The following is a 24,181-nucleotide window of genomic DNA, read 5'->3' as shown; positions in this document are numbered from 1 at the left end:
GGGCTTAATGAGGATACATGCAATTCATTCAAATGTTTAGTTTGCTATTTTGATTTTTTAGGGTGCTGGCTTAACGTTCCACGTTTGATAACGTCAGTGCATGTTTTATAAAATAAATTTAGAGTACCCAATTAATTTTTTCCAATTAAGGGACAATTTAGTGCGGCCAATCCACCCAACCAGCGCATCTTTGGGTTGTTGGGGGTGAGACCCACGCAGACACGGGGAGAACGTGCAAACTCCACACGGACAGTGACCCAGAGCCGGGATCGAACCTGGGACCTCGGCGCCGTGAGGCAGCAGTGCTAACCCACTGCGCTGCCGTGCCGCCCGTCAGTTTGACCCAAGTTCCACAAGACAAAAAAAAATTATGTCCGTGCAAAGGTGGCTTCAGGGATTGACGCCGGATCAGAGGGCTGGGTATTTAAATTCCACAGTGGGATTTTAACCACCACCCAGCCCCCCCCCGCCCTCCCCTCCCCCAGAGGCCCACGAGACCTTGGGTCTCAATAAGCACATAATCTACAGCTGATAGTCCATTGGCTTAATAGTGGAGATGCTGCCTTTCATTTAATAATAATAATAAACTTTATTAGTGTCACAAGTAAGCTTAAATTAACACTGCAATGAAGTTACTGTGAAAAGCCCCGAGTCGCTACAATCCAGCGCATGTTCGGGTACAGAGGGAGAATTCAGAATGTCCAATTCACCCAACACGCACGTCTTTCGGGACTTGTGGGAGGAAACCGGAGCACCCGGAGAAACCCACGGGGGAGAACGTGCAGACTCCGCACAGACAGTGACCCCCCAAGCCGGGAATCGAACCCGGGTCCTGGTTCAGGCGTGACCCCGTAACACCAAGACGGGTTATAGTCGCTAAAAGAAAAACCGCACTGCCGTTGCTGGGAGTGCACAAGCTGGCCACCTCGCCGCCTGCGCCTGGGCGTGAACCCGCATTCCGGAACAATGGCCCCCAAGTGTCCTGCCTATTTCCCCGAGGTGGCGAGCGGTGCGATGCGATGGGATGGGAACTCGACGGTCAAAGCGGAGGCTGCTCCAGCCTGGTCGGTGACAACGGGGGGGGGGGGGGGGGGGGGGGGGGGGGGGGGGGGGAGAAGGAGCCTTGACAACGACAGTGGACGTTAACCCGGCCGTCTCAGTAAGGCCTGTCCAGCCCAGTCAGCAACAGGTGAGCCTGTCGGACCCGGTGGGCTGTGAAGGCTGGTTTGGTCTTTTCAGCTTGTTTGGTCATAAATCATAGAATCCCTACAGTGGGACACCATTCGGCCCATCGAGTCTGCAGCGACCTTCCGAATAGGACTCTATCCATGGCCCCCCTCCCCCCATCCCCATAACCTAACCAGCACATCCCTGGACACTATGGGCAATTTATCACGGCCAATCCACCCTAACCTGCACATCTTTGGGCTGTGGGAGGAAACCGGAGCACCCGGAGGAAACCCACGCACACACGGGGGAGGACGTGCAGACTCCGCACAGACAGTGACCCGAGGCCGGAATTCAACCCTGGGGACCCTGGCGCTGTGGGGCAGCGGTGCTGACCACCTTTGCCGCCCCACTCAAGGCATGTGGGCTTCACTGGCCAGGCCGCCCGGCATTCATTGGCCGTCCCCGATGGCCCCCTCGCGAAAGTTGGTGGCGGCGATAGGCCGCCTTCTCGCACCGCTGCAGTCCCTGCGGCGTAGGCCCATCCGCGGTGCTGTTAGGGAGGGAATTCAGGTCCTCCTCAAGTATTTATCCGATTGCCCTTTGAAGGTGACTATCAAATCTGCATCCAACCCTCCCCGCCCCCCCTCCCATTCAACGTATCCCGGATCACGGGAACTCCATTAATCGTCCCTGCTCCTCCGAGTGCATTGCAGGTTCTTCTAACTCTCTAATCCTTGGGGGTCATCATCACTCTTTCTGTAGTTGGTGCCTTTCCATGGAAAGCACTGAGTCCTACCCGTCTTTTCACTCTGTGCCCACTGAGAATTTAACCATTTATGATACGTAACTATTCCTATCCCGTAAGAAGCCTTACAACACCAGGTTAAAGTCCAACAGGTTTGTTTGGAATCATAGAACATAGAACAGTACAGCACAGAACAGGCCCTTCGGCCCTCAATGTTGTGCCGAGCAATGATCACCCTACTCAAACCCACGTATCCACCCTATACCCGTAACCCAACAACCCCCCCCCCCCCCCAACCTTACTTTTTATTAGGACACTACGGGCAATTTAGCATGGCCAATCCACCCTAACCTGCACATCTTTGGACTGTGGGAGGAAACCGGAGCACCCGGAGGAAACCCACGCACACACGGGGAGGACGTGCAGACTCCGCACAGACAGTGACCCAGCCGGGAACCGAACCTGGGACCCTGGGGCTGTGAAGCATTTATGCTAACCACCGTGCTACCCTGCTGCCCCTGATCACGAGCTTTCGCAGCGCAGCTCCTTCAGCAGGTGAATGAAGAGGTGCGTTCCACCACCGCATATATATAGACAAAAAGTCAATGATGATACTTTGAATGTGGGTCTTTGCAGGTAATTAAGTCTTTACCGGTCCAGACGGTGCGACTGGAGAGAGGGATAATCACAGGTAAAGGAGGTGTGAATTGTCTCTAGCCAGGACAGTTGGTGGGATTGTGCGAGCCCAGGAAAGATAATGGGGGTTGAATGTAATAGCTCGCAGAATTTACAGTGCAGAGGGAGGCCATTCGGCCCATCGAGTCTGCACCGGCTCTTGGAAAGAGCACCCTACCCAAGGTCAACACCTCCACCCTATCCCCATAACCCAGTAACCCCACCCAACACTAAGGGCAATTTTAACACTAAGGGCAATTTATCATGGCCAATCCACCTAACCTGCACATCTTTGGACTGTGGGAGGAAACCGGAGCAGCCGGAGGAAACCCACGCACACATAGAACATAGAATGATACAGCGCAGTACAGGCCCTTCGGCCCTCGATGTTGCACCGACATGGAAAAAAAACTAAAGGCCATCTAACCTACACTATGTCCTTATCATCCATATGCTTATCCAATAAACTTTTAAATGCCCTCAATGTTGGCGAATTCACTACTGTTGCAGGTAGGGCATTCCACGGCCTCACCACTCTTTGCGTAAAAAACCCACCTCTGACCTCTGTCCTATATCTATTACCCCTCAATTTAAGGCTATGTCCCCTCGTGCTAGCCACCTCCTTCCGCGGGAGAAGGCTCTCGCTGTCCACCCTATCTAACCCTCTGATCATTTTGTATGCCTCTATTAAGTCACCTCTTAACCTTCTTCTCTCTATGGTGTGTCTAACGAAAACAACCTCAAGTCCATCAGCCTTTCCTCATAAGATTTTCCCTCCATACCAGGCAACATCCTGGTAAATCTCCTCTGCACCCGTTCCAAAGCTTCCACGTCCTTCCTATAATGAGGCGACCAGAACTGTACGCAATACTCCAAATGCGGCCGTACTAGAGTTTTGTACAACTGCAACATGACCTCATGGCTCCGGAACTCAATCCCTCTCCCAATAAAGGCCAACACACCATAGGCCTTCTTCACAACCCTATCAACCTGGGTGGCAACTTTCAGGGATCTATGTACATGGACACCGAGATCCCTCTGCTCATCCACACTACCAAGAATTTTACCATTAGCCAAATATTCCGCATTCCTGTTATTCTTTCCAAAGTGAATCACCTCACACTTCTCCACATTAAACTCCATTTGCCACCTCTCAGCCCAGCTCTGCAGCTTATCTATGTCCCTCTGTAACCTGCAACATCCTTCCGCACTGTCTACAACTCCACCGACTTTAGTGTCGTCTGCAAATTTATTCACCCATCCTTCTGCGCCCTCCTCTAGGTCATTTATAAAAATGACAAACAGCAACGGCCCCAGAACAGATCCTTGTGGTACGCCACTCGTAACTGAACTCCATTCTGAACATTTCCCATCAACTACCACTCTCTGTCTTCTTTCAACTAGCCAATTTCTGATCCACATCTCTAAATCACCCTCAATCCCCAGCCTCCGTATTTTCTGCAATAGCCGACCGTGGGGAACCTTATCAAACGCTTTACTGAAATCCATATACACCACATCAACTGCTCTACCCTCGTCTACCTGTTCACTCACCTTCTCAAAGAACTCGATAAGGTTTGTGAGGCATGACCTACCCTTCACAAAACCATGCTGACTATCCCTAATCATATTATTCGTATCTAGATGATTATAAATCGTATCTTTTATAATCCTCTCCAAGACTTTACCCACCACAGACGTGAGGATGTGCAGACTCCGCACAGACAGTGACCCAAGCCGGAATCGAACCTGGGACCCTGGAGCTGTGAAGCGATTGTGCTATCCACAATGCTACCGTGCTGCCCTAATCACGAGCTTTCGGAGCGCAGCTCCTTCAGCAGGTGAATGAAGAGGTGCGTTCCACCACCGCATATGTGGGCAGCACGGTAGCATTGCGGATAGCACAACTGCTTCACAGCTCCAGGGTCCCAGGTTCGATTCCCAGCTTGGGTCACTGTCTGTGCGGAGTCTGCACGTCCTCCCCGTGTCTGCGTGGGTTTCCTCCGGCTGCTCCGATTTCCCCCCACAGTCCAAAGATGTGCAGGTTAGGTGGATTGGCCATGATAAATTGCCCTTAGTGTCCAAAATTGCCCTGAGTGTTGGGTTGGGTTACGGGGATAGGGTGGAGGTGTGGGCTTGGGTAGGGAGCTCTTCCCAAGAGCCGGTGCAGACTTGATGAGCCGAATGGCCTCCTTCTGCACTGTAAATTCTATGATATGATATACAGACAAAGTCAATGATGATACTTTGAATGTGGGTCTTTGCAGGTAATTAAGTCTTTACCGGTCCAGACTGTGTGACTGGAGAGAGGAATAATCACAGGTAAAAGAGGTGTGAATTGTCTCAAGCCAGGACAGTTGGTGGGATTGTGCGAGCCCAGGAAAGATGATGGGAGTTGAACGTAATGAGACACGGCCTCGGTTAAAGCCATACTCGTGCATGCGAAACTTGGCTATCAGTTTCTGCTCGGCATCTCCACATCACGGCAATCCAGCAGGCACACCGCAGTCGCTCCCCAGGGCTTCTTCGACAGCACCTCCACACCTGACGACCTCCGCCACCTAGGGCAGCGAAAACTCGCATTTGTACAACGCTGTTCATGTCCACTGGACTCCTCAAAATGCTCCACACCCAGGCCAAGAAGAACGATACAGTGCCTTTGTATAGCGGAGTGCTTTTCAGCGCTGCAGCCGTCGAAAGCACCCCGGACAAACGGGGCCAGAAGCGGACTCTCGATCCCCCCCCTGCCCCAACTTAACCGTCCCCTTGGGTTCAGACGGATGATGGGAGGCAAGGAGATCCCCCCACCCCCCCCCCCCCCCCCCCCCCCGATGTTTTGGTAAAGACTCCCTCCCTCGGTCAGCACCACAAAATGGATAAACCGGCTGCTGGTAGAATATTGTCGTGTGAAAATTGGCCGCTGCATCCGCCTACCTCAGTCATTACACTTCGCATGTGGTCCAGTGGATGGAAGTGGTCTGGCGTATCTCAGAGAGGCGAGACGCCACACCGTATAAACACAAATGTGTCTTTCCTTCAAAGGGGAGCTCAGACGTGACGAGCTTCGCCTCCCCCCCCCCCCCCCCTGCGTTTTGGTCTCCTTACCCGAGAAAGGACGTACGTGGCGCTGGAGAGTGTGCAGAGGAGATTCACTAGGTTAATCCAGCAGCAGGGTAGCATGGTGGTTAGCATAAATGCTTCACAGCTCCAGGGTCCCAGGTTCGATTCCCGGCTTGGGTCACTGTCTGTGCGGAGTCTGCACGTCCTCCCCCTGTGTGCGTGGGTTTCCTCCGGGTGCTCCGGTTTCCTCCCACAGTCCAAAGATGTGCGGGTTAGGTGGATTGGCCATGATACATTGCCCGTAGTGTCCTAAAATGTAAGGTTAAGGGGGAGTTGTTGGGTTACGGGTATAGGGTGGATACGTGGGTTTGAGTAGGGTGATCATTGCTCGGCACAACATCGAGGGCTGAAGGGCCTGTTCTGTGCTGTACTGTTCTATGTTCTAATCCCCGATCTGAAGGGGTTGGATTACGAGGAGAGGTTGGGTAGACTGGGACTGTACTCGTTGGAATTTAGAGGGATGCAGTGGGATCTGATAGAAACTTATAAAATAGATAGGGTAGATGCGGGCAGGTTGTTTCCACTGGCGGGTGAAAGCAGAACTAGGGGGCATAGCCTCAAAATAAGGGGAAGTAGATTTAGGACTGAGTTTAGGAGGAACTTCTTCACCCAATGACATATGGACGATAAGGGAATAGTGTAGATGGGCTTTAGAGGGGTTTCACAGTCGGCGCAACATCGAGGGCCGAAGGGCCTGTAATGTTCTATGTCCTATGTTCGAAGGGTTGCGAATCTATGGAATTGCTTGCCCAGCGAAGCAGTTGAGGCTCCTTCATTCAATGTTTTTAAGATAAAGATAGGTAGTTTTTTGAAGAATAAAGGGATTAAGGGTTATGGTGTTCGGGGCCGGGAAAGTGGAGCTGAGTCCACAAAAGATCAGCCATGATCTCATTGAATGGTGGAGCAGGCTCGAGGGGCCAGATGGTCTACTCCTGCTCCTAGTTCTTATCTTATGTTATGTTAACAGGTCCTTTCAAACTTTTCTGGGTGACGTCATGGGGCAGCTCCCCATGTCCTCGCGCATAAAACGGTTCACAGCAGCCGTTTTTATTTATTGCGATGCGCGCGGCGTCGAGAGCGGGCACATAAAGGATGTGTTCACCGCTGCCTTCCCGGGGGGGGGGGGGGGGAGTTTCATTTCCGGGATGTGGGCTTCGCTGCTTCGGGCAGCATTTATTGTCCAAGCTTAATTGCCCTCTTGAGGTGTTGGTGAGCCACCTTCTTGAACCGCTGCGGTCCTTGAGGTGTAGGCAAACCCACAGTGCTGTTAGGGAGAGAGTTCCAGGATTTTGCCCCAGCGACAGTGAAGGAACGGCCGATATATTTCCCAGTCGGGACGGCGAGCGACTCGGAGGGGAACCTCCAGGTGGTGGGGTTCCCAGGTATCTGCTGCCCTTGTCCTTCTAGATGGTAGAGGCCGTGGGTTTCGAAGATGCTGTCGAAGGAGCCTTGGCGAGTTGCTGCGGTGCATCTTGTAGACGGTCCACACGGCTGCCCCTGCGCGTCGGTGGGGGAGGGAGTGAATGTTTGTGGAAGGGGGGCAATCAAGCGGGGCTGCTTTGTCCTGGATGGTGTTGAGCTTCTTGAGCGTTGTTGGAGTTGCGCTCATCCAGGCAAGTGGAGAGTATTCCATCTCACTCCTGACTTGTGCCTTGTAGATGGTGGACAGGCTTTGGGGGGTCAGGAGGCGAGTTACTCTCCGTAGGTCAACAGCACGCATGTTGAATCACGCGTCCTTCGTGTGAAATATATTAGTCTGTGTGGTAGGCTATATTAGGGGTATCGCGGTACCTAGGTGGGATGTACCTTATACTGTAGTATGAGTGGTAGAACCTGCCTGCTGGTTCCGCCCAGCAGGCGGAGCATAAGAGTCTGTGTTTCACCCACAGCAGTCATTCTGTACCGGAGCTGCTGGGGTAACTACTTGTTCATTAAAGCCTTCAATTGGACTACAATCTCGCTTCAGTAGTGATTGGTCGTGCATCAGTCTGTAATCGGAGTCGGCGTGCATGTGTGGGTATGCAAACAGTCTCGAGTGCTCAACATTTCTCATTTGTTTGCTCCCCGAGTGTTCGACCCTTTTACGTTTCAGTCTGCGGGCGGGTCACTATCTGGCTTGGAAGGGCGTGCAGTGGAATGAATAATAACTCAACTCCCCGTGTTAAGTCTTCCTCTAGGGGGTGACAGGTTGCTTACTCCTTCGATCCATTACACTTCAGCAACAGATTTTGAGTTACTGCTCCAGATTTCTGCACTAACCTTTTATTCATCCGAGATAATTCAGGACAACATAGAACAGTACAGCACAGAACAGGCCCTTCGGCCCTCGATATTGTGCCGAGCAATGATCACCCTACTTAAACCCACGTAACCCGTATACCCGTAACCCAACAATCCCCCATTAACCTTACACTACGGGCAATTTAGCACGGCCAATCCACCCTAACCCGCACATCTTTGGACTGTGGGAGGAAACCGGAGCACCCGGAGGAAACCCACGCACACACGGGGAGGACGTGCAGACTCCGCACAGACAGTGACCCAAGCCGGAATCGAACCTGGGACCCTGGAGCAGTGAAGCATTGATGCTAACCACCATGCTACCGTGAGGCCCCAAGTTTTGTTTCACCCGTCTGAACTAACTGGTGCGTTCGCCTTTTTAATCGAATGCACATTTTCTGCACGCCACTTTTAGGCGGCTTTCTCCCCCCCCCCTTTCAACACAACCCACCACCCCTTGTCCCTCGAAAGGCGCACCACTTCATAGCCAATCCCATTGTGTTCTGCGATTGTACGGTGGTGGCTTCAAAGCGCGCCTCCCGCCCCCCGCGGGGTTGCCCTCCGTATCGCCGACAGACTGGCCCGAAAGGGAACGGACAATCTTATGGAGCTTGCAGCGGTGACGGGTTACCACTGACGGGCGCTCGGCGAGATAGGTCCGACGGGCTCTAGGCTCCGCCTACGTTCCGGGTATCCTGGACGGGTCGACGCAGCTCCGAGCTGCCGCTCCCAACGAAATACAACCGGGTGATCGGATTTTTCCACGCCCGTGGGACCGGCTGAACGCGGAGCCCGAGCCAGGGCTGAAGTCCTTCAGCTTGGAACCGGACACCACCTCCTCACGGGGGTTGTCTCGTCACGGGCCGCGCCGTCCTCCCCACCAACTCTGCTGAGCTTTTGTTTGCGAGGGCAGCGCGGTAGCACAGCGGTTAGCCCTGTGGCTTCACAGTGCCAGGGTCCCGGGTTCGATTCCTGGCTTGGGTCACTGCCCCTGCGGAGGTCTGCGCGTTCTCCCCGTGGTCTGCGTGGGTTTCCTCCGGGTGCTCCGGTTTCCTCCCGCAAGTCCCGAAAGACGTGCTTGTTGGGTGGTTTTAGAACATAGAACAGTACAGCACAGAACAGGCCCTTCGGCCCTCGATGTTGTGCCGAGCCATGATCACCCTACTCAAACCCACGTATCCACCCTATACCCGTAACCCAACAACCCCCCCCTCAACCTTACTTTTATTAGCACACTACGGGCAATTTAGCACGGCCAATCCACCTAACCCGCACATCTTTGGACTGTGGGAGGAAACCGGAGCACCCGGAGGAAACCCACGCACACAGGGGGGACTCCGCACAGACAGTGACCCAAGCCGGGAATCGAACCTGGGACCCTGGAGCTGTGAAGCATTTATGCTAACCACCATGCTACCCTGCTGTTTGGCCACGCTAAATTGCCTTAGTGTCCAAAAAGGTTAGGTGGGGGTTACGGAGATAGAGTGGAGGTGTGGGCTTAAGTGGGCTGCTCTTTGCGAGGGCCGGTGCAGACCCGATGGGTCGAATTCTCACACTTCTATGACCAACAAAAGCACTTGGTCCGCAAGACCTTTCGCCCTGCCTAGGTGGTCTGCGAAATAAAAAGTTTCAGAACTGTTGTAACGTAATGGACGAGAGTAACCCTCCCGACTGAGAGTTTCGCCGCTTATAAACGTATTGTGCTTGGATACCAAAACTGCCGTGTGACCTACCTAGTGCTGGCACGTGTCCATGAAAGTTTTAGTCGCTGCATGCCACGCAGGCCTGGATTTTCATCCAGTGTCCTGGACCTTTCGATTTTTTTTTTTGATCGCGACCAGCAATTCAACCAGAGACCCGAGTTGGAGTAAACTGTGGCTTTAATCGGCTTACAACTGAGCCTGCCTGCAACTGTGCTGAACTGAAGGCGGACTCGCAGTACTTATACTTCCTGAAGGGGGCGGAGCCTTGTACATAGAACAGTACAGCACAGAACAGGCCCTTCGGCCCCCGACGTTGCGCCGAGCAATGATCACCCCACTCAAACCCACGTATCCACCCCATACCCGCAACCCAACAACCCCCCCCCCAACCCCACTTTTTAGGGCACTACGGGCAATTTATCACGGCCAATCCACCTAACCCGCACATCTTTGGACTGTGGGAGGAAACCGGAGCACCCGGAGGAAACCCACGCACACACGGGGAGGACGTGCAGACTCCGCACAGACAGTGACCCAGCCGGGAACCGAACCTGGGACCCCGGAGCTGTGAAGCATTTATGCTAACCACTATGCTACCGTGCTGCCCCCCCCCCTCTCCCCCTGTGGGCAGAGCCGCGCAACAGCTCACAGACGGAGCCCACAGGGACACAGTAACGTACAGTGGGAATTATAGTGGCTACACATCCACCACACCAAGTGGAGCATGCGAGTTATTTATTGCGGAACCAGGGCCTGTGGCGTACCGTTTCGGGCCCACAGCGCGATCGCACAACCGGGTAAAAGCGCCGGGCCTGAGGCCCGATGCGATCCCAGGCGGACCATCGCGAACGACCCCCCCCCCCCCCCCCCCCCCGCCGATGTCGGGGTTGGCGGTGCCTTGGAAGAGAGCTGCCCAGGAAAGTCCGGCCATCTCCCTGGCGGCCTGGCTTTCCACCTTTCCCAACGGCAGTTTAAACCTGACACCAAGTCAAGAGGACCCCCGGCCCCCCCTCCCCCCCCCCCCCCTCGGACCCGTAGGAGCGGCGCTGTCCGCGGGAAGCCCGCTGGAAGCTTTCGCAAACAGCAAACCAGGAAGTCAAAACCCTCCGCTCTTAATTTGAATTTTCAAATAGAAAACGAAGGGTTGTGAGTGGGATTAAGGTAGAAGCTAAAATAAAGGTAAACAAACGATTTTAAAAAATGAAACACAATGCCATTTAAAGAAGAAATTTGACATTGCGCAAAAATATAGCCTTTCAGGGCCAGTGAGGGGGTTCAGCGGTAACTGTAAAGTTAGCACGCTGTTAATAAACCCAACTGCGCCTCATTCAGAAACTTGTAACCTTTTTTTGTGGGCTTTCTTGGCCAGGCGAGCAATGTACGAGCGGAGGTTCTCGTCAATTCCACTGGTTTGCACGTCGGCTGCCTATCTTCTGGGGAAACATGGCAGTTTCTTGGTTTCCGCATTACCCTACGCATGTGCGGACTGCCGATGTCAGTTTCATCGGGGTTAACACTGGCCAACGCCCACGGTTTTCACGTCACGGCTAAATCCAGGCTGAATCAAGATGCCCCACCCCCACCCACCCTCCGTCACTCACGTCAAGAACACTAAGACAAATGGGATTTTCTACCGGAATGCTCGTTTGGTCCCACTCTTCTCCGAGGAAGCCTAGACATGCGCTGTATGTAGTGCAACAGGATAAAAAACACCAAACTAAGGAGTTGCATTGGCAGGAACCATTTATTGTTTCACATATGGAAACACAAAAATTGGCACCTTTTGCCCTTCATGTTCAGCCTCCCCCCCCCCCCCCCCCCCCCCCCACTCTATTTGTTTCCCTCTTGCGTCCCTCCAGCTGAGAAGATGAGCAAATGGCTTGCTTCATGGCGCCCGCCAAGGAATGGGCCTTCAGAGTTACAGGAGTGCAGCCTGGGATGATCTAATCTCCCCTTTATTCTCCCACCGGAGACGATACCCAATCCGCATTTCTTCCCGTAAGACCCGGCACAATCAGGGGCTCGCCGACCCGCGTGCACTGCGGCTGGCTAAACTCCCGCCACCCCACCTCTCTCACTGGACGGCGCATTTGAACGACTTTCCTCCAAGAGCATCTCCCGAGTTCGTAGTTTCCGCACCACGGTCAACCTTTTTGCCCAATGAAACGGGAATTTGAAATGGCACCCAAAGGGAAACGGATGCCAAGAACGTTTTAAAACAAGAAATAAACACACGCTGCAGAACTTTACATAATTCATCCCCACGGTAATCCATTCCCTCACGTACTTCTGTTAACTAACGAATGACTGGGAAACCGAATGGTGTGTGTGTTTGTCTGTGTGGGGGGGAGGGTGGGGTGGGGGCGGAGGGGGCATCAAATTGCACCCTTGGCATTTGCTGTTCTCAATCACGGAACTAAATGTCAACACGCAGCGCCCCACCCCCCCCCCCCCCCCCCCCCCCCCCCCCACGTTCAAACCAGCTCGCCAAACGGAACAACTCCCCTTTCCCAAAATGATCAGCCTACCTAAAACCGCCAAAGCAACAGGACATTGTGCAAAATCCCGTGACCCCTGAGACTTCAAACCGCACCCGGCTCTCGTTTGTCGGTCCTTACACGTCTATCTTTGAGGGCGTTTCAACGCTCCTCGTGGTCATGGATGACCGACGTTTCCTGAGCGTGGCGGACAGCGGAGGGGTGGTGGGCGGCACCCTGCCGTGAGTGGCCTCCGGCGCGGCTTGCTGTGTGCCGGAGGTGAGGGTAGACATCAACGCGGAGGGGTCTTGGACCTCCGTACAGGTGGTCTGACAGGCGGTCGAGATTTGCACGGGGCGACTGGGCGCCAGGGCAGCATTGACGCCGTGCAGCAGCTCCACCAAAGCTGACATCTGGTTGGACAGCCTGACTAGCCTCTTGCCTAATTTCCGGGAAAAACTATTTATCCCTTCTCCCAAGGTTTCCCGCAGCTGTGACAGGTCCCGGTGCAGCATGTGGAACCCTTCCTGCTGCAGCTCCAAGAATTTGGAAGCAAGGATCTCCTCTCCCTCTCCCTCCGCCTGCTGGCACCCAAACCCAGCATTCCTGCACTGGCCTACCGCCCCGCCACCCCTGGAAAGACTCCTTGAAGCACTTTGGACGGGACCATCCCGGACACTCTCCTCCTCCTCCTCCTCCTCCTCCTTTGGCAGGTAGTCTCTCACAGCCGCTGGGGTGGCCCAGGGATCGGAGTTGCTAGCTGGCATATCGTGGCTACTATCCCCACGTGAAGGCTCCATAGACCCGCTCCCTCTGGTGGTGTCTGACCTGGATGTGGCGATGAAGGGGGGGCTGGGCCGGTTGCTGAACTCTGAGGATGAGAACCATTGAGATATTACAATATCAGACATGAATTTTTGACCCCTCCCCCCCGCTTCCCCTTACGAAATTAACCAACTAACTTCATAGGCCAGCGATGAGACTGAGAGAAGGGCGGGGTACTAATGCATCTAAATCGATTTTGCTGCCCTGAGGACTGTTGAGACTTATCCAGTTGAACGACGTTTATATTTTCAATAAAATATCTACGACGTCAGATATTTCAATGTCCCATCGACCCTCCCCTCTTCAAAAAGTTCCCACAATTAAATAGGTCATAGATGTTGACAGCAGGGAAACAGGCCCTTCGGCCCAGCTTGTCCATGCCGTCCTATCGCTAAGCTAGTCCCACTTGCCCGCATCTGGATTTTACCACGCAGGGTAGCAAAGCCAGGAGTCACGGGCCGGCCTATTAATTTATCACCCCCCCTCCCACCCTTTGCGGGAAAGAAAGTTTTATTTAACTTCCTTTCTTGCTCCTAGCCTCCTGGGTCTGTAACTTGCCCGACCCGGTATTTAGACTCCTTTGCCACTGTGAACAATTCACCCGTTCAGTGCGCCCCTTTCAGATGTCCTTTCCCCACCCCAAACAGGGCGAGCCCGCCTTCTCGAGCTATCCCCCAAGGGGTACGAGAAGAAGCCTGGTACTAAATGTCACCTGTCCCAAGATTCCCGAGTTGAGAACGAGAGACGCGAGCGGGCCACATCTCCACAATATTCTTAAAAAAGTTCAACACGAGGGCAGCACGGTTAGCACAACCGCCTCACGGCGCTGAGGTCCCAGGTTCGATCCCGGCTCTGGGTCACTGTCCGTGTGGAGTTTGCACATTCTCCCCGTGTCTGCGTGGGTTTCGCCCCCACAACCCAAAGATGTGCCGGGTAGGTGGATTGGCCACGCTAAATTGCCCCTTAATTGGAAAAAATAATTGGGTAATCTAAATTTAAAAAAAAAAAAGTTCAACACAGAGGGGAAACAATAAAACAAATCTTCTCCCTGATTGGAAGCCTGACTTCAAAGGCAATTGCCGATAAATGCCGGGCCTAGCCAGTCACCCCGTCGACGAATGAATAGTTAAATAAAAAAACCCAGGGGCTGGATTCTCCGGTCGCCGACGCCGAAATCGCGTTCGGCAAATGGCTGGGGAATTCAAATTCCCGCTGAAATCAGGTGGGGGGGGGCGGTGCGCCGCCCCTCCAAAGGGGGAGGGGGCACTGCCTGAGCCCCCCCCCCCCCGATGCTCAGCCCCCGGCCGGCCGAGTTCCCGACGGCGCGGAACACGTGCGGTCTCATCCATCGCGAACTCGGCCTGGCGGCTGGGGACTCCGCCACAGTCGAGGGAGGGCCGATCGCGGGCGGGGGGGACATATTCGGAGCTGGGGGCGCTGTGGTGGGGCGGGGCCCAGGACGCGCGAGCCGGCCGAAGGGGGGGGGGGGGGGGGTGGACTATTTAGCAGGTCGGGTCCGCGAGCGGCCTCCGCCATGAAGCACAGAGCGGCTGGGTGCTCTACGCTGCCTCCATGCTAGCCCCCCCCTCCCCCCCCCATCAAAACGGGGAAATCGGTGGCCGTTTTGCGTCGGTTTTCCCACATGTTCCCACGCCGGCGATGGGACACAGCCGCGGAATTGGGAGATGCCAGTCCCCTGAGCTTCTGTCAGACCTCAAAATATCATTCCTTATCACATCGGCAAAGTACGCGTTACCACTGGGCCGTTTAACTCAAGTTAAGCAGCGAGTCACAACTGAACAATATTTTCTTTCTGAGTTCTAAGAAGAGAGAAAGGCAGCCTGTAATCTCCTGCCGACTAATTCTGTTCGTAATAACCTAGCCTCTCCCTGAGTGCGCGTGTGTGTGTGTGTGTGTCGGAGGGTGGGAGGTGGGTATGAGACTGGCAAGAAGTTCCTTGTTTGAGAAACTTCCTTCAGAACAGTTACCTGTGATATTGACCTGAGAATTTCCCCATCTGGAGCACTTGCCCACTTTGTTTTAATGCACGAGACATGTTTGTATTCCTGTAGCAGCACGGTAGCATGGTGGTTAGCATAAATGCTTCACAGCTCCAGGGTCCCAGGTTCGATTCCCGGCTGGGTCACTGTCTGTGCGGAGTCTGCACATCCTCCCCGTGTCTGCGTGGGTTTCCTCCGGGTGCTCCGGTTTCCTCCCACAGTCCAAAGATGTGCGGGTTAGGTGGATTGGCCATGCTAAATTGCCCGTAGTGTCCTAATTAAAGTAAGGTTAAGGGGGGGTTGTTGGGTTACGGGTATAGGGTGGATATGTGGGTTTGAGTAGGGTGATCATGGCTCGGCACAACATCGAGGGCTGAAGGGCCTGTTCTGTGCTGTACTGTTCTATGTTCTATGTTCTTCGGAGTTACAGGCTCGATGGGCCTTATGGCCTCCTCCTGCACTGCGGGGAATTCCATGGTTCCACAAAGCCCATGCGCAGGGTGGGGGGGCAAGCCCTGTGCCGACTCTGAGAGCACTTCCCCGCGGAATCAAGCTGGACAGCTGCCTCCACGGATGCTGAACGTTCTCGGCAGCGCGCAAAGCCCCCGGGCTACCTACCGGCAACGTTACAGGCGGTTGACTACTTTTAAACAAGTAAGCATCACGCAAGGTGTTCTGCAAATGGCCACGGTTTCAAATTAAACAGGCCTGCGCAGGTCCTTTGCGTGAGGCAGCGTGCAGAATGACAGACAGCCCAGCCTTTAGGATGCTGATTAGCTTGTGCCATTAGCTTCAACTTCCAACCCCAGGACGTGGCCTCTGCGGAAATGGGCTTGTGAAGGTTTGAGACAGAGATACAGATCAGCCACAATCTAACCGAACAGTACAGGTCGCTCGACGGGCTGAATGGTCAACTCTTGCTGGCGGGAGCCGATAACTTTGATAAAGAGCGGCGGCGGCTTGGGTGGCGGGGGCGGAAGACAGGTACGCGACGTTAAACGCACTAGCAGCCTGAGAACTATCAAGATAGGATATCAGTCACTTGCAGGTCCAGGCCACGTCCACCTGCGGACACCGAACACCGCGTCCGCTCGGCCCACATGCCAACCCTCGCCAAACATTTAGGCAGGCCGCCAAAGCTCTGCACATCGGACAACGCCCAACAAGGCCCTCAAGGGGTCTACATCCCTCAGGCGGGCTTACCTAATGCGGTTTCCTCCTCCTCGTCGATGAATTTGGTGTAGTCCTGGACAATTTTCTTTGGCTGACCCTTGCGCTTGTGTTTTCTCCCTTCCCTGCCTGCTTCGCTTATCTCATCTGATGACGAAAGGGTTATTAAAAAAAACAAAACAACAATTACTGCCCAGAGATCCTCCTGATAAATAACGCTGATGATTAGAAAGAAAGATGGAAATAATTAGGAGCAGGGGGGAGGCCATTCGGCCCTTCGAGCCCGCTCCGCCGTTCATTACGATCATGGCTGATCATCCAACTCAATAGCCCGATCCCACCCCCCTCCCCCCCCCCAATCCTCTGAACCCCCTTCGCCCCAAGTGCTGTATCTAACTGCTTCTTGAAAACACGCAATGTTTTGGCCTGAACTACTTCCTGTGGTAACGAATTCCACAGGCCGCCCACTCTCTTGGGTGAAGAAATGTCTCCTCATCTCCGTCCTAAACGGTCTACCCAGTATCCTCAGACTGTGACCCCCTGGTTCTGGACACCCCCCCCCCACCATCGGGAACATCCTTCCTGCATCTACCCTGTCCCCATCGGGAACATCCTTCCTGCATCTACCCTGTCCGGTTAGAACTTTATAGATTATCCATACACTTGCACGTTTCAATCCACGGCACAGAAAATAAAACTCTTTCTGTCGGGCTGGGGGGTGGAATCGGGCGTCCCGTTATCACATCCCGCACTCCATGGGCACAAAGTCGTGCCAATGGGGCTCCAGGGTCTTTCTTGGTTGTTCACGGGATTTGTTGACCCGGCAGCCAGTACTGTCGCCCGAAACCCATGCCGCCAGCGGGAACCGTTGTTGACCATCCCAAGCACTAAAGTGCGGAGCCGGCCGCTGACAGGCGAGCCTGTCGACCCCGTGGAAACGGATGATTCGGAGTTACCAGTAACCGAGGAGATGCTGGGTGCAGGGGTTTCTGCCGAAAGAGCACCCAGCGGAGGCACCCCCTGACAGGGGAGTGTTACGCCGCTCCACTAGAAATCGGAAACCGCCCGAACAATTCAATTTATGATGGGCTGATTGCACTTGTTCAATGTCCTAATTATTGGGCACAGTAAGAAATCTTACAGCGCCAGGTTAAAGTCCAACAGGTTTGTTTCAAACACTAGCTTTCGGAGCACTGCTCCTTCCTCAGGTGGCTACCATCTAATTATCGGGGATAACGAAACTGACTTATTATGCATTTATTTATTTATTAAAAATAAATTTAGAGTACCCTATTATTTTTTGCAATTAAGGGGCAATTTAGCCTGGGGGGTGAAACCCACGCAGACACGGGGAGAACGTGCAAACTCCACACGGACAGTGATCCAGGGTCGGGATTCGAACCCGGGTCCTCAGCGCCGTTGGCAGCAATGCTAACCACTGTGCCACCCTGCTGCCCTTTATTATGCATTTCATAAAATTTACAGTGCAGAAGGAGGCCATTCGGCCCATCGAGTCTGCACCGGCTCTTGGAAAGAGCACCCTACCCAAGGTCAACACCTCCCCCATCCCAATAACCCATTCACCCCACCCAACACTAAGGGCAATTTTGGACACTAAGGGGCAATTTATCACGGCCAATCCACCCTAACCTGCACATCTTTGGACTGTGGGAGGAAACCGGAGCACCCGGAGGAAACCTACGCACACATGGGGAGAACGTGCCAACTCCGCACAGACAGTGACCCAAGCCGGAATCGAACCTGGGACCCTGGAGCTGTGAAGCCATTGTGCTATCCACAATGCTTTACAGAAAGGGAGGGATGTGATGATTGTCCCCTTTAGGGGCGATCGGCCGAGAGGATCACGTGGCCTGGGTAACCAACCAGGGGACCAAGGTGGAGGGGGGAGGGGGTCACCCAAGCAAGCGCGAGTATCAGTTCAATCCTGGAAGCTGACTTGCTGCACGCCCCTGTATCGTAGGAATATGTAATTGAACATTGCAGTTGTTATTTACCTTCCTGGTGACCAGGAAATATCACAAGCGTGAAATGGGATAAACTGTTTCCACTGGCTGGGGAGTCAGTGGCGTGTGACTGTCAATTTAAAATTGTCACTGAGGAACGAGGAAGGAGATTAGAGAATATTTTGTTTTTGCACTGAGAGTGAAATCCTCAGGATCTCCTTTGGGGAGATAATCTAATCTTTTCTTTAATCCTTATTATTGTCACAAGTAAGCTCACATTAACACTGCAATGAAGTTACTGTGAAAAGCCCCGAGTCGCCACACTACGCGCCTGTTCGGGTACACAGAGGGAGAATTCAGAATGTCCAATTCACCTAACAAGCACGTCTTTCGGGGACTTGTGGGAGGAAACCGGAGCACCCGGAGAAAACCCACGCAGACACGAGGAGAACGTGCAGACTCCGCACAGACAGTGACCCAGAGCCGGGAATCGAACCCGGGACCCTGGGGCTGTGATGCAACAGTGCTAACCACTGTGCTGCCGTGCCGCACGGTAGTAACGTCACCGGGTGAGTGATCGAAAGAGCCAGGCTAACGCTGTGAAGATAAGGTTTCAAATCCCACCACGGCAGCTGGTGGAATTTGTATTCAATGAATAAATCTGGAGTACAAGGCAAGAGGCCTGGACTCTTCCGCCCCGCCCGCCGCAGGAAGGCCGCCGCGGGCGAGATGCTGACAACGGAAAAATCCATTGCCGGGGGAACGGGGCCAGAGAATCCCGCCCGTAGTCCCAGTAGTGGTGACCATGACAACGACTGTCGATTGTCGTAAAAATCCACCTGGTTCGCTCGTGCGTTTTAGGGAAGGAAACTTGCCGCCGGGTCCGGCCGAAACGAGTGTCCAGAACCCCCGGCAAAGTGGCTGACGCTTAACCGCCCCTCTGAAATAGTCCAGCGAGCCGCTCGGTTCAGGAGAAACGAGGGACGGGCAACAAAGGCTGGGCTTGCTAGTGCCGCCCGCACCCTTTAAAAATGTGGCCGGGGTGGCAGCACGGTGGCGCAGTGAGTTAGCACTGCTGCCTCACGGCGCCGAGGTCCCAGGTTCGAATCCCGGCCCTGGGTCACTGTCCGTGTGGAGTTTGCACATTCTCCCCCGTGTCTGCGTGGGTCTCGCCCCCACAACCCAAAGATGTGCAGGGTAGGTGGCTTGGCCGCGCTAATTTGCCCCTTAATTGTAAAGAAAATAAATAATTGGATACTCTAAATTTTTTTTTAATGTTTCCTTATTAAATTGATACTTGAAGCACTGAATCACGACACGGTGGCGCAGTGGGTTAGCACCGCTGCCTCACAGCTCCAGGGTCCCAGGTTCATTTCCGTGTTTTCATGGGTTTCGCCCACACAACCCAAAGATGGGCCGAGTGGCCTCCTTTTGCACTGTAAATTCTATGATAATCTATGATTAATCTCGGACAAAGGTTGGGTACAACATCGTGGGCCGAAGGGCCAGTTCTGTGCTGTATTTTTCTATGTTCTATGTACAGGGTAGGTGGATTGGACTCCATAAATTGCCCCTTAATTGGAAAAAATGAATTGGGTACTCTAAATTTTTATTTTTTTTAAATGTAGCCGGAAAAGTGGGTAAAGATTTAGCCCGCACTATTGCAGTGCCGCCCCACTGTGGGAATTATTACAGGCGGGCCGGAAGATTTGACAGACAAGCGAAAGGTCCGTCGACTTCAGCTGGGAACTTCATTGCAGTGTTAATGTAAGCCTGCTTGTGACACTAATAAAGACTATTATTATTATTAAAAATCCCGTCCCTTAGAGAAGATAATGCAGCACTGGCACGGGTTTTGTATTCCTCTGACCAAAAAGCCAGTCCGTAACAGCCTCCACGAACAGGCGCCGGAATGTGGCGACTAGGGGCTTTTCACAGTAACTTCATTGAAGCCTACTCGTGACAATAAGCCATTTTCATTTCATACCATTTCAGCGTGGACACAATGGACATGGCGGCACGGTAGCACAGTGGTCAGCACTGTTGCTTCACAGCGCCGGGGATCCGGGTTCGATTGCCGTCTTGGGTCACTGTCTGTGCCGAGTCTGCACGTTCTCTCCCCGTGTCTGCGCGGGTTGCCTCCGGGCGCTCCGATTTCCTCCCACAAGTCCCGAAAGACGTGCTTGTCAGATGAATTGGGCATTCTGAATTCTCCCTCCGCGTACCCGAACAGGCGCCGGAGTGTGGGGACGAGGGGCTTTTCACAGTAACCTCATTGCGGTGTTACTGCAAGCCTACTTGTGACACTGATAAGGATTATTATCATGACTCCTTCTGTGTCACAAACCTTCATCGCTCTCCGCTTGCAGCCTTCTGAAAAAACTGACGGCGTGCAGGACTATGGGCCCAACCCTTACTGAAAACCTCTGTGGATCGAACCATTCACCTGCGCCTTGATAACACAACCCAGCACACGTTGCCTGAGCTGTAGCCTGTCTCTACTACTCCGCACAATCAATTAATTGTACAGGCTTTCTTCCGCCCGTTGCTTACTTGCATTGGTGAGAATTTTACTTTTCCGGGACAGTTTGTTGACTCTCTTCTCCTTCGATCTGCTCTTTATTTTCCTCGGGCCCTGCGCCTCCATATTCTCACTACTGCCTCTGGCTACCGAGGGCTCTGGCGGCACGGCGTCCTCGCTGTGTAGGTAGAAAAGATTTCACTAGAGCACAGATAAAATTAACCAGCGTTTTTAGTAAGAGGAAGGCCACATCGTTAATCTGGTAAAGGTTCTGGAATCTTGTTGGGAAGCGACAATTACTCCCGCGAGTAATTAATACTTGGAATGGTGTTACGGGGGGGGGGGAGGACAAGGAATCATTCGGGGGGGGGGGGGGGGGGGGGGGATGGACAGGGGATCATTCACAAAATCTGTTACCCGGGCACTAACCTGACAAGCAAGAGTTCATTGTACTCCTGTAAGCTCTTCACTTTGTCTATCAGCTTCTTGCTGTTTTCTATTGTTAATGAAATAAAAGTCTGTTTCATTATTCTAAGATTTTTGATTCCGAAAGGGGAACGGGCGGGGATTTACACAGCAGGCAACCGAATTTATCCATTCGCGATCTCACTGGATTTTTATTGGAGCTACCCTTTCAGAGCAAGGTATCTTTTCCTGGCAATTTTATCCTTCTGTCTCGGATTTAATACCTGCCCTTCACCCCTCTTGGGCACATTGGGACAAAGTGGGACAAATTTCACCATCTGCCGTGGTGGGATTTGAACCCGGGTCCCCAGAACATTACTCCGGGTCTCGGGGTTACTAGCCCGGTGTTTTTTTTTTTAAATTTAGAGTACCCAATTATTTTTTCCAATTAAGGGGCAATTTAGCGTGGCCAATCCACCTACTCTGCACATTTTTGGGTTGTGGGGGCGAAACCCACGCAGACACGGGGAGAATGTGCAAACTCCACACGGACAGCGACCCAGAGCCGGGATCGAACCTGGGACCTCAGCGCCGTGAGGCGGTTGTGCTAACCACTAGGCCACCGTGCTGCCCTTACTAGCCCGGTGTTAACGCCACTACACCACCAGCTCTCCAATTATCCTCGATAAGGTGGTGGGTGAGCCGCCTTCTTGAAAGGCCGTGGCCGTGCGGTGCAGGTACACCCACAGTGCTGGTAGGCAAGGAGCTCCAAGCGTTTGAGCCAGCAACAGTGAAGAGGCGGCCGACATGTTTCCAAGTCAGGACGGCGTGCGACTTGGGATGGGGGGGGGGGGGGGGGGGGGGGGGGGGGGATCCACAGGGTGGTGTTCCCCATGCACCAGCCGCCCTTGCCCTCACAGGCGGGTTTGCGAAGGACGGTGCTGCGAAGGAGCTTTGGCGAGTGCTGTAGGTGCATCTTGTGGATGGTGCACGCCGATGCCACAGTTGTGGCGCTGGCGGAGGGATGGGAATGCTTAAATTGGGCGGGTGGGATGCTGATGCTTTCAAGAAGTAATCTGGAAATAATCTAGATAATTGCATTTTATCCTTACTCAAGAGATTTCAAAGATGTTCCCAGCCGCAGATAATAAACAAATAAACCTCATAATGTCCTTAAAGGAATTCCCCGAGAATTAAATACGTCTGGAGTGTAATCGTTCGGTTTACAGCAAGGGCCCGCAAACAGCAATAAAGTTTAATCATCTGGATTTTCTTTAGTGGTGTTGAGGGATAGATTTTAGGGCAGCACGGTGGCCTAGTGGTTAGCACAGCTGCCTCACGGCGCTGAGGTCCCAGGTTCGATCCCGGCTCTGGGTCACTGTCCGTGTGGGTTTGCACATTCTCCCCGTGCCTGCGTGGGTTTCGCCCCCACAATCCAAAAATGTGCAGAGTAGGTGGATTGGCCACGCTAAATTGCCCTTAATTGGAAAAAATAATTGGATAATCTAAATTTATTTTTTTTTTTTTAATAAATTTAGAGTACCCAATTATTTTTTCCAATTAAGGGGCAATTTAGCGCGGCCAATCCACCTACTCTGCACATTTTGGGTTGTGGGGGCGAAACCCACGCAGACACGGGGAGAATGTGCAAACTCCACACGGACAGTGACCCAGAGCCGGGATCGAACCTGGGACCTCAGCGCCGTGAGGCGGTTGTGTTACCACTAGGCCACCGTGCTGCCCTATCTAAATTTATTTTTTTAAAAAAGGATAGATTTTAGCCGGGGTAGCACCACTATTCTTCACGTAGTACCAGCGGATCCTTCAGGTCCACCTGACGGGACAGGCAGAGTCTCGGAGCAATGCCTCCTTTGAAAGGCGGCGCCTTCCAACTCCTCCAGTGTTGCACTGAGGTGCCGAGTCTGGACTATCTGCTCAAGTCTCTGGGGTGAAACACAAACTCGTGCAACCTTCTGACTTAGAAGCCAGAACGCTACCAACCAAGGCTCAGGCAAGCAGATGTTAAATCGGGAACTGAGGTTGCACAGGATGCGCATCTCGATCCGTCGTCCCCCTTTTCTTATTTTTTTTTTTAAAAGGCAACATTGCATTGGCTACATCCAGTTCTCAGGCGAGCATCCACATTCAGCACGGCAGCACAGTGGGTTAGCACTGTTGCTTCACAACGCCGGGGTCCCAGGTTCGATTCCCGGCGGGCCGTCCGTGCGGAGTCTGCACGTTCTCCCCGTGTCTGCGTGGGTTTCCTCCGGGTGCTCCGGTTTCCTCCCACAGTCCCAAAGGTGTGCGGGTTAGGTGGATTGGCCGTGCTAAATTGCCCCTTAAGTGTCCAAAAAACAAGGTTAGGTGGCGTTACTGGGATAGGATGGAGGTGTGGGCTTAAGTAGGGTGCTCTTTACGAGGGCCGGTGCAGACTCGATGGGCCGATTGGCCTCCTTCGCCCTGTAAATTCTACGATTCTATGAACAGAGCTCTGAAATAGAGGTTGCTTTTAAGTCGCGACAATTTCCTCTCAGCGTGCAGCCGATTTGGATCCGATTTTTATCTTCCGCAAATAATGAATCGAAAGCGTTCCTTTATCTTTCGTCATATCATTCATCTCACTCTGACCCACTTCAGAGTTCACTTTGTCTCAGGCGTCCTTTCCTATGATATCTCCAAGCTGCCTCAACCCCTCGTTTAATTTGAAACGTGCATCTTATTTTCCTCTTTGAAAGTCTCAGACCTGCAGAGTTTTTCCAGTGCGGAATGGTCTTCCTTTGCAAAGTACAGGTGCAGGGTATGGGTCCGATGGTGTGCAAGATGGAGAACTCCCGGCATGGAACACAGAACATAGAGTGCAGAAGGAGGCCACTCGGCCCATCGAGTCTGCACCGACCCACTTAAGCCCTCACTTCCACCCTATCCCCGTAACCCAATAACCCCTCCTAACCTTTTGGACACGGAGGGCAATTTAGCACGGCCAATCCACCCTAACCTGCACGTCTTTGGACTGTGGGAGGAAACCGGAGCACCCGGAGGAAACCCACTCAGACACGGGGAGAACATGCAGACTCCCCCACAAGCCGGGAATCGAAACCTGGGACACTGTGAAGCAATTGTGCTAAC

General features: G+C 53.3%; 1 protein-coding gene across 1 annotated transcript in view; it reads right to left on the bottom strand.

The window, feature by feature from the left end:
* Positions 1-21,177, bottom strand: part of LOC119958302 (zinc finger CW-type PWWP domain protein 1-like) — a 71,489-nt gene extending 50,312 nt beyond the window's left edge. The window contains exons 1-3 of the mRNA XM_038786738.1: positions 21,080-21,177; positions 20,683-20,828; positions 16,199-16,312 (exon numbers count right to left, since the gene is read on the bottom strand). Coding sequence (XP_038642666.1) covers positions 16,199-16,312; positions 20,683-20,828; positions 21,080-21,177 — 358 coding nt within the window. The remainder of the gene's footprint in view (positions 1-16,198; positions 16,313-20,682; positions 20,829-21,079) is intronic.
* Between the last annotated feature and the right edge of the window lie 3,004 nt (positions 21,178-24,181).

Source organism: Scyliorhinus canicula, chromosome 29, assembly GCF_902713615.1.
Source record: "Scyliorhinus canicula chromosome 29, sScyCan1.1, whole genome shotgun sequence".
NCBI classification, from domain to species: Eukaryota; Metazoa; Chordata; class Chondrichthyes; order Carcharhiniformes; family Scyliorhinidae; genus Scyliorhinus; species Scyliorhinus canicula.
Note: the sequence above shows the minus strand (reverse complement) of the source record. Positions and strands in the feature narration are given on the sequence as shown.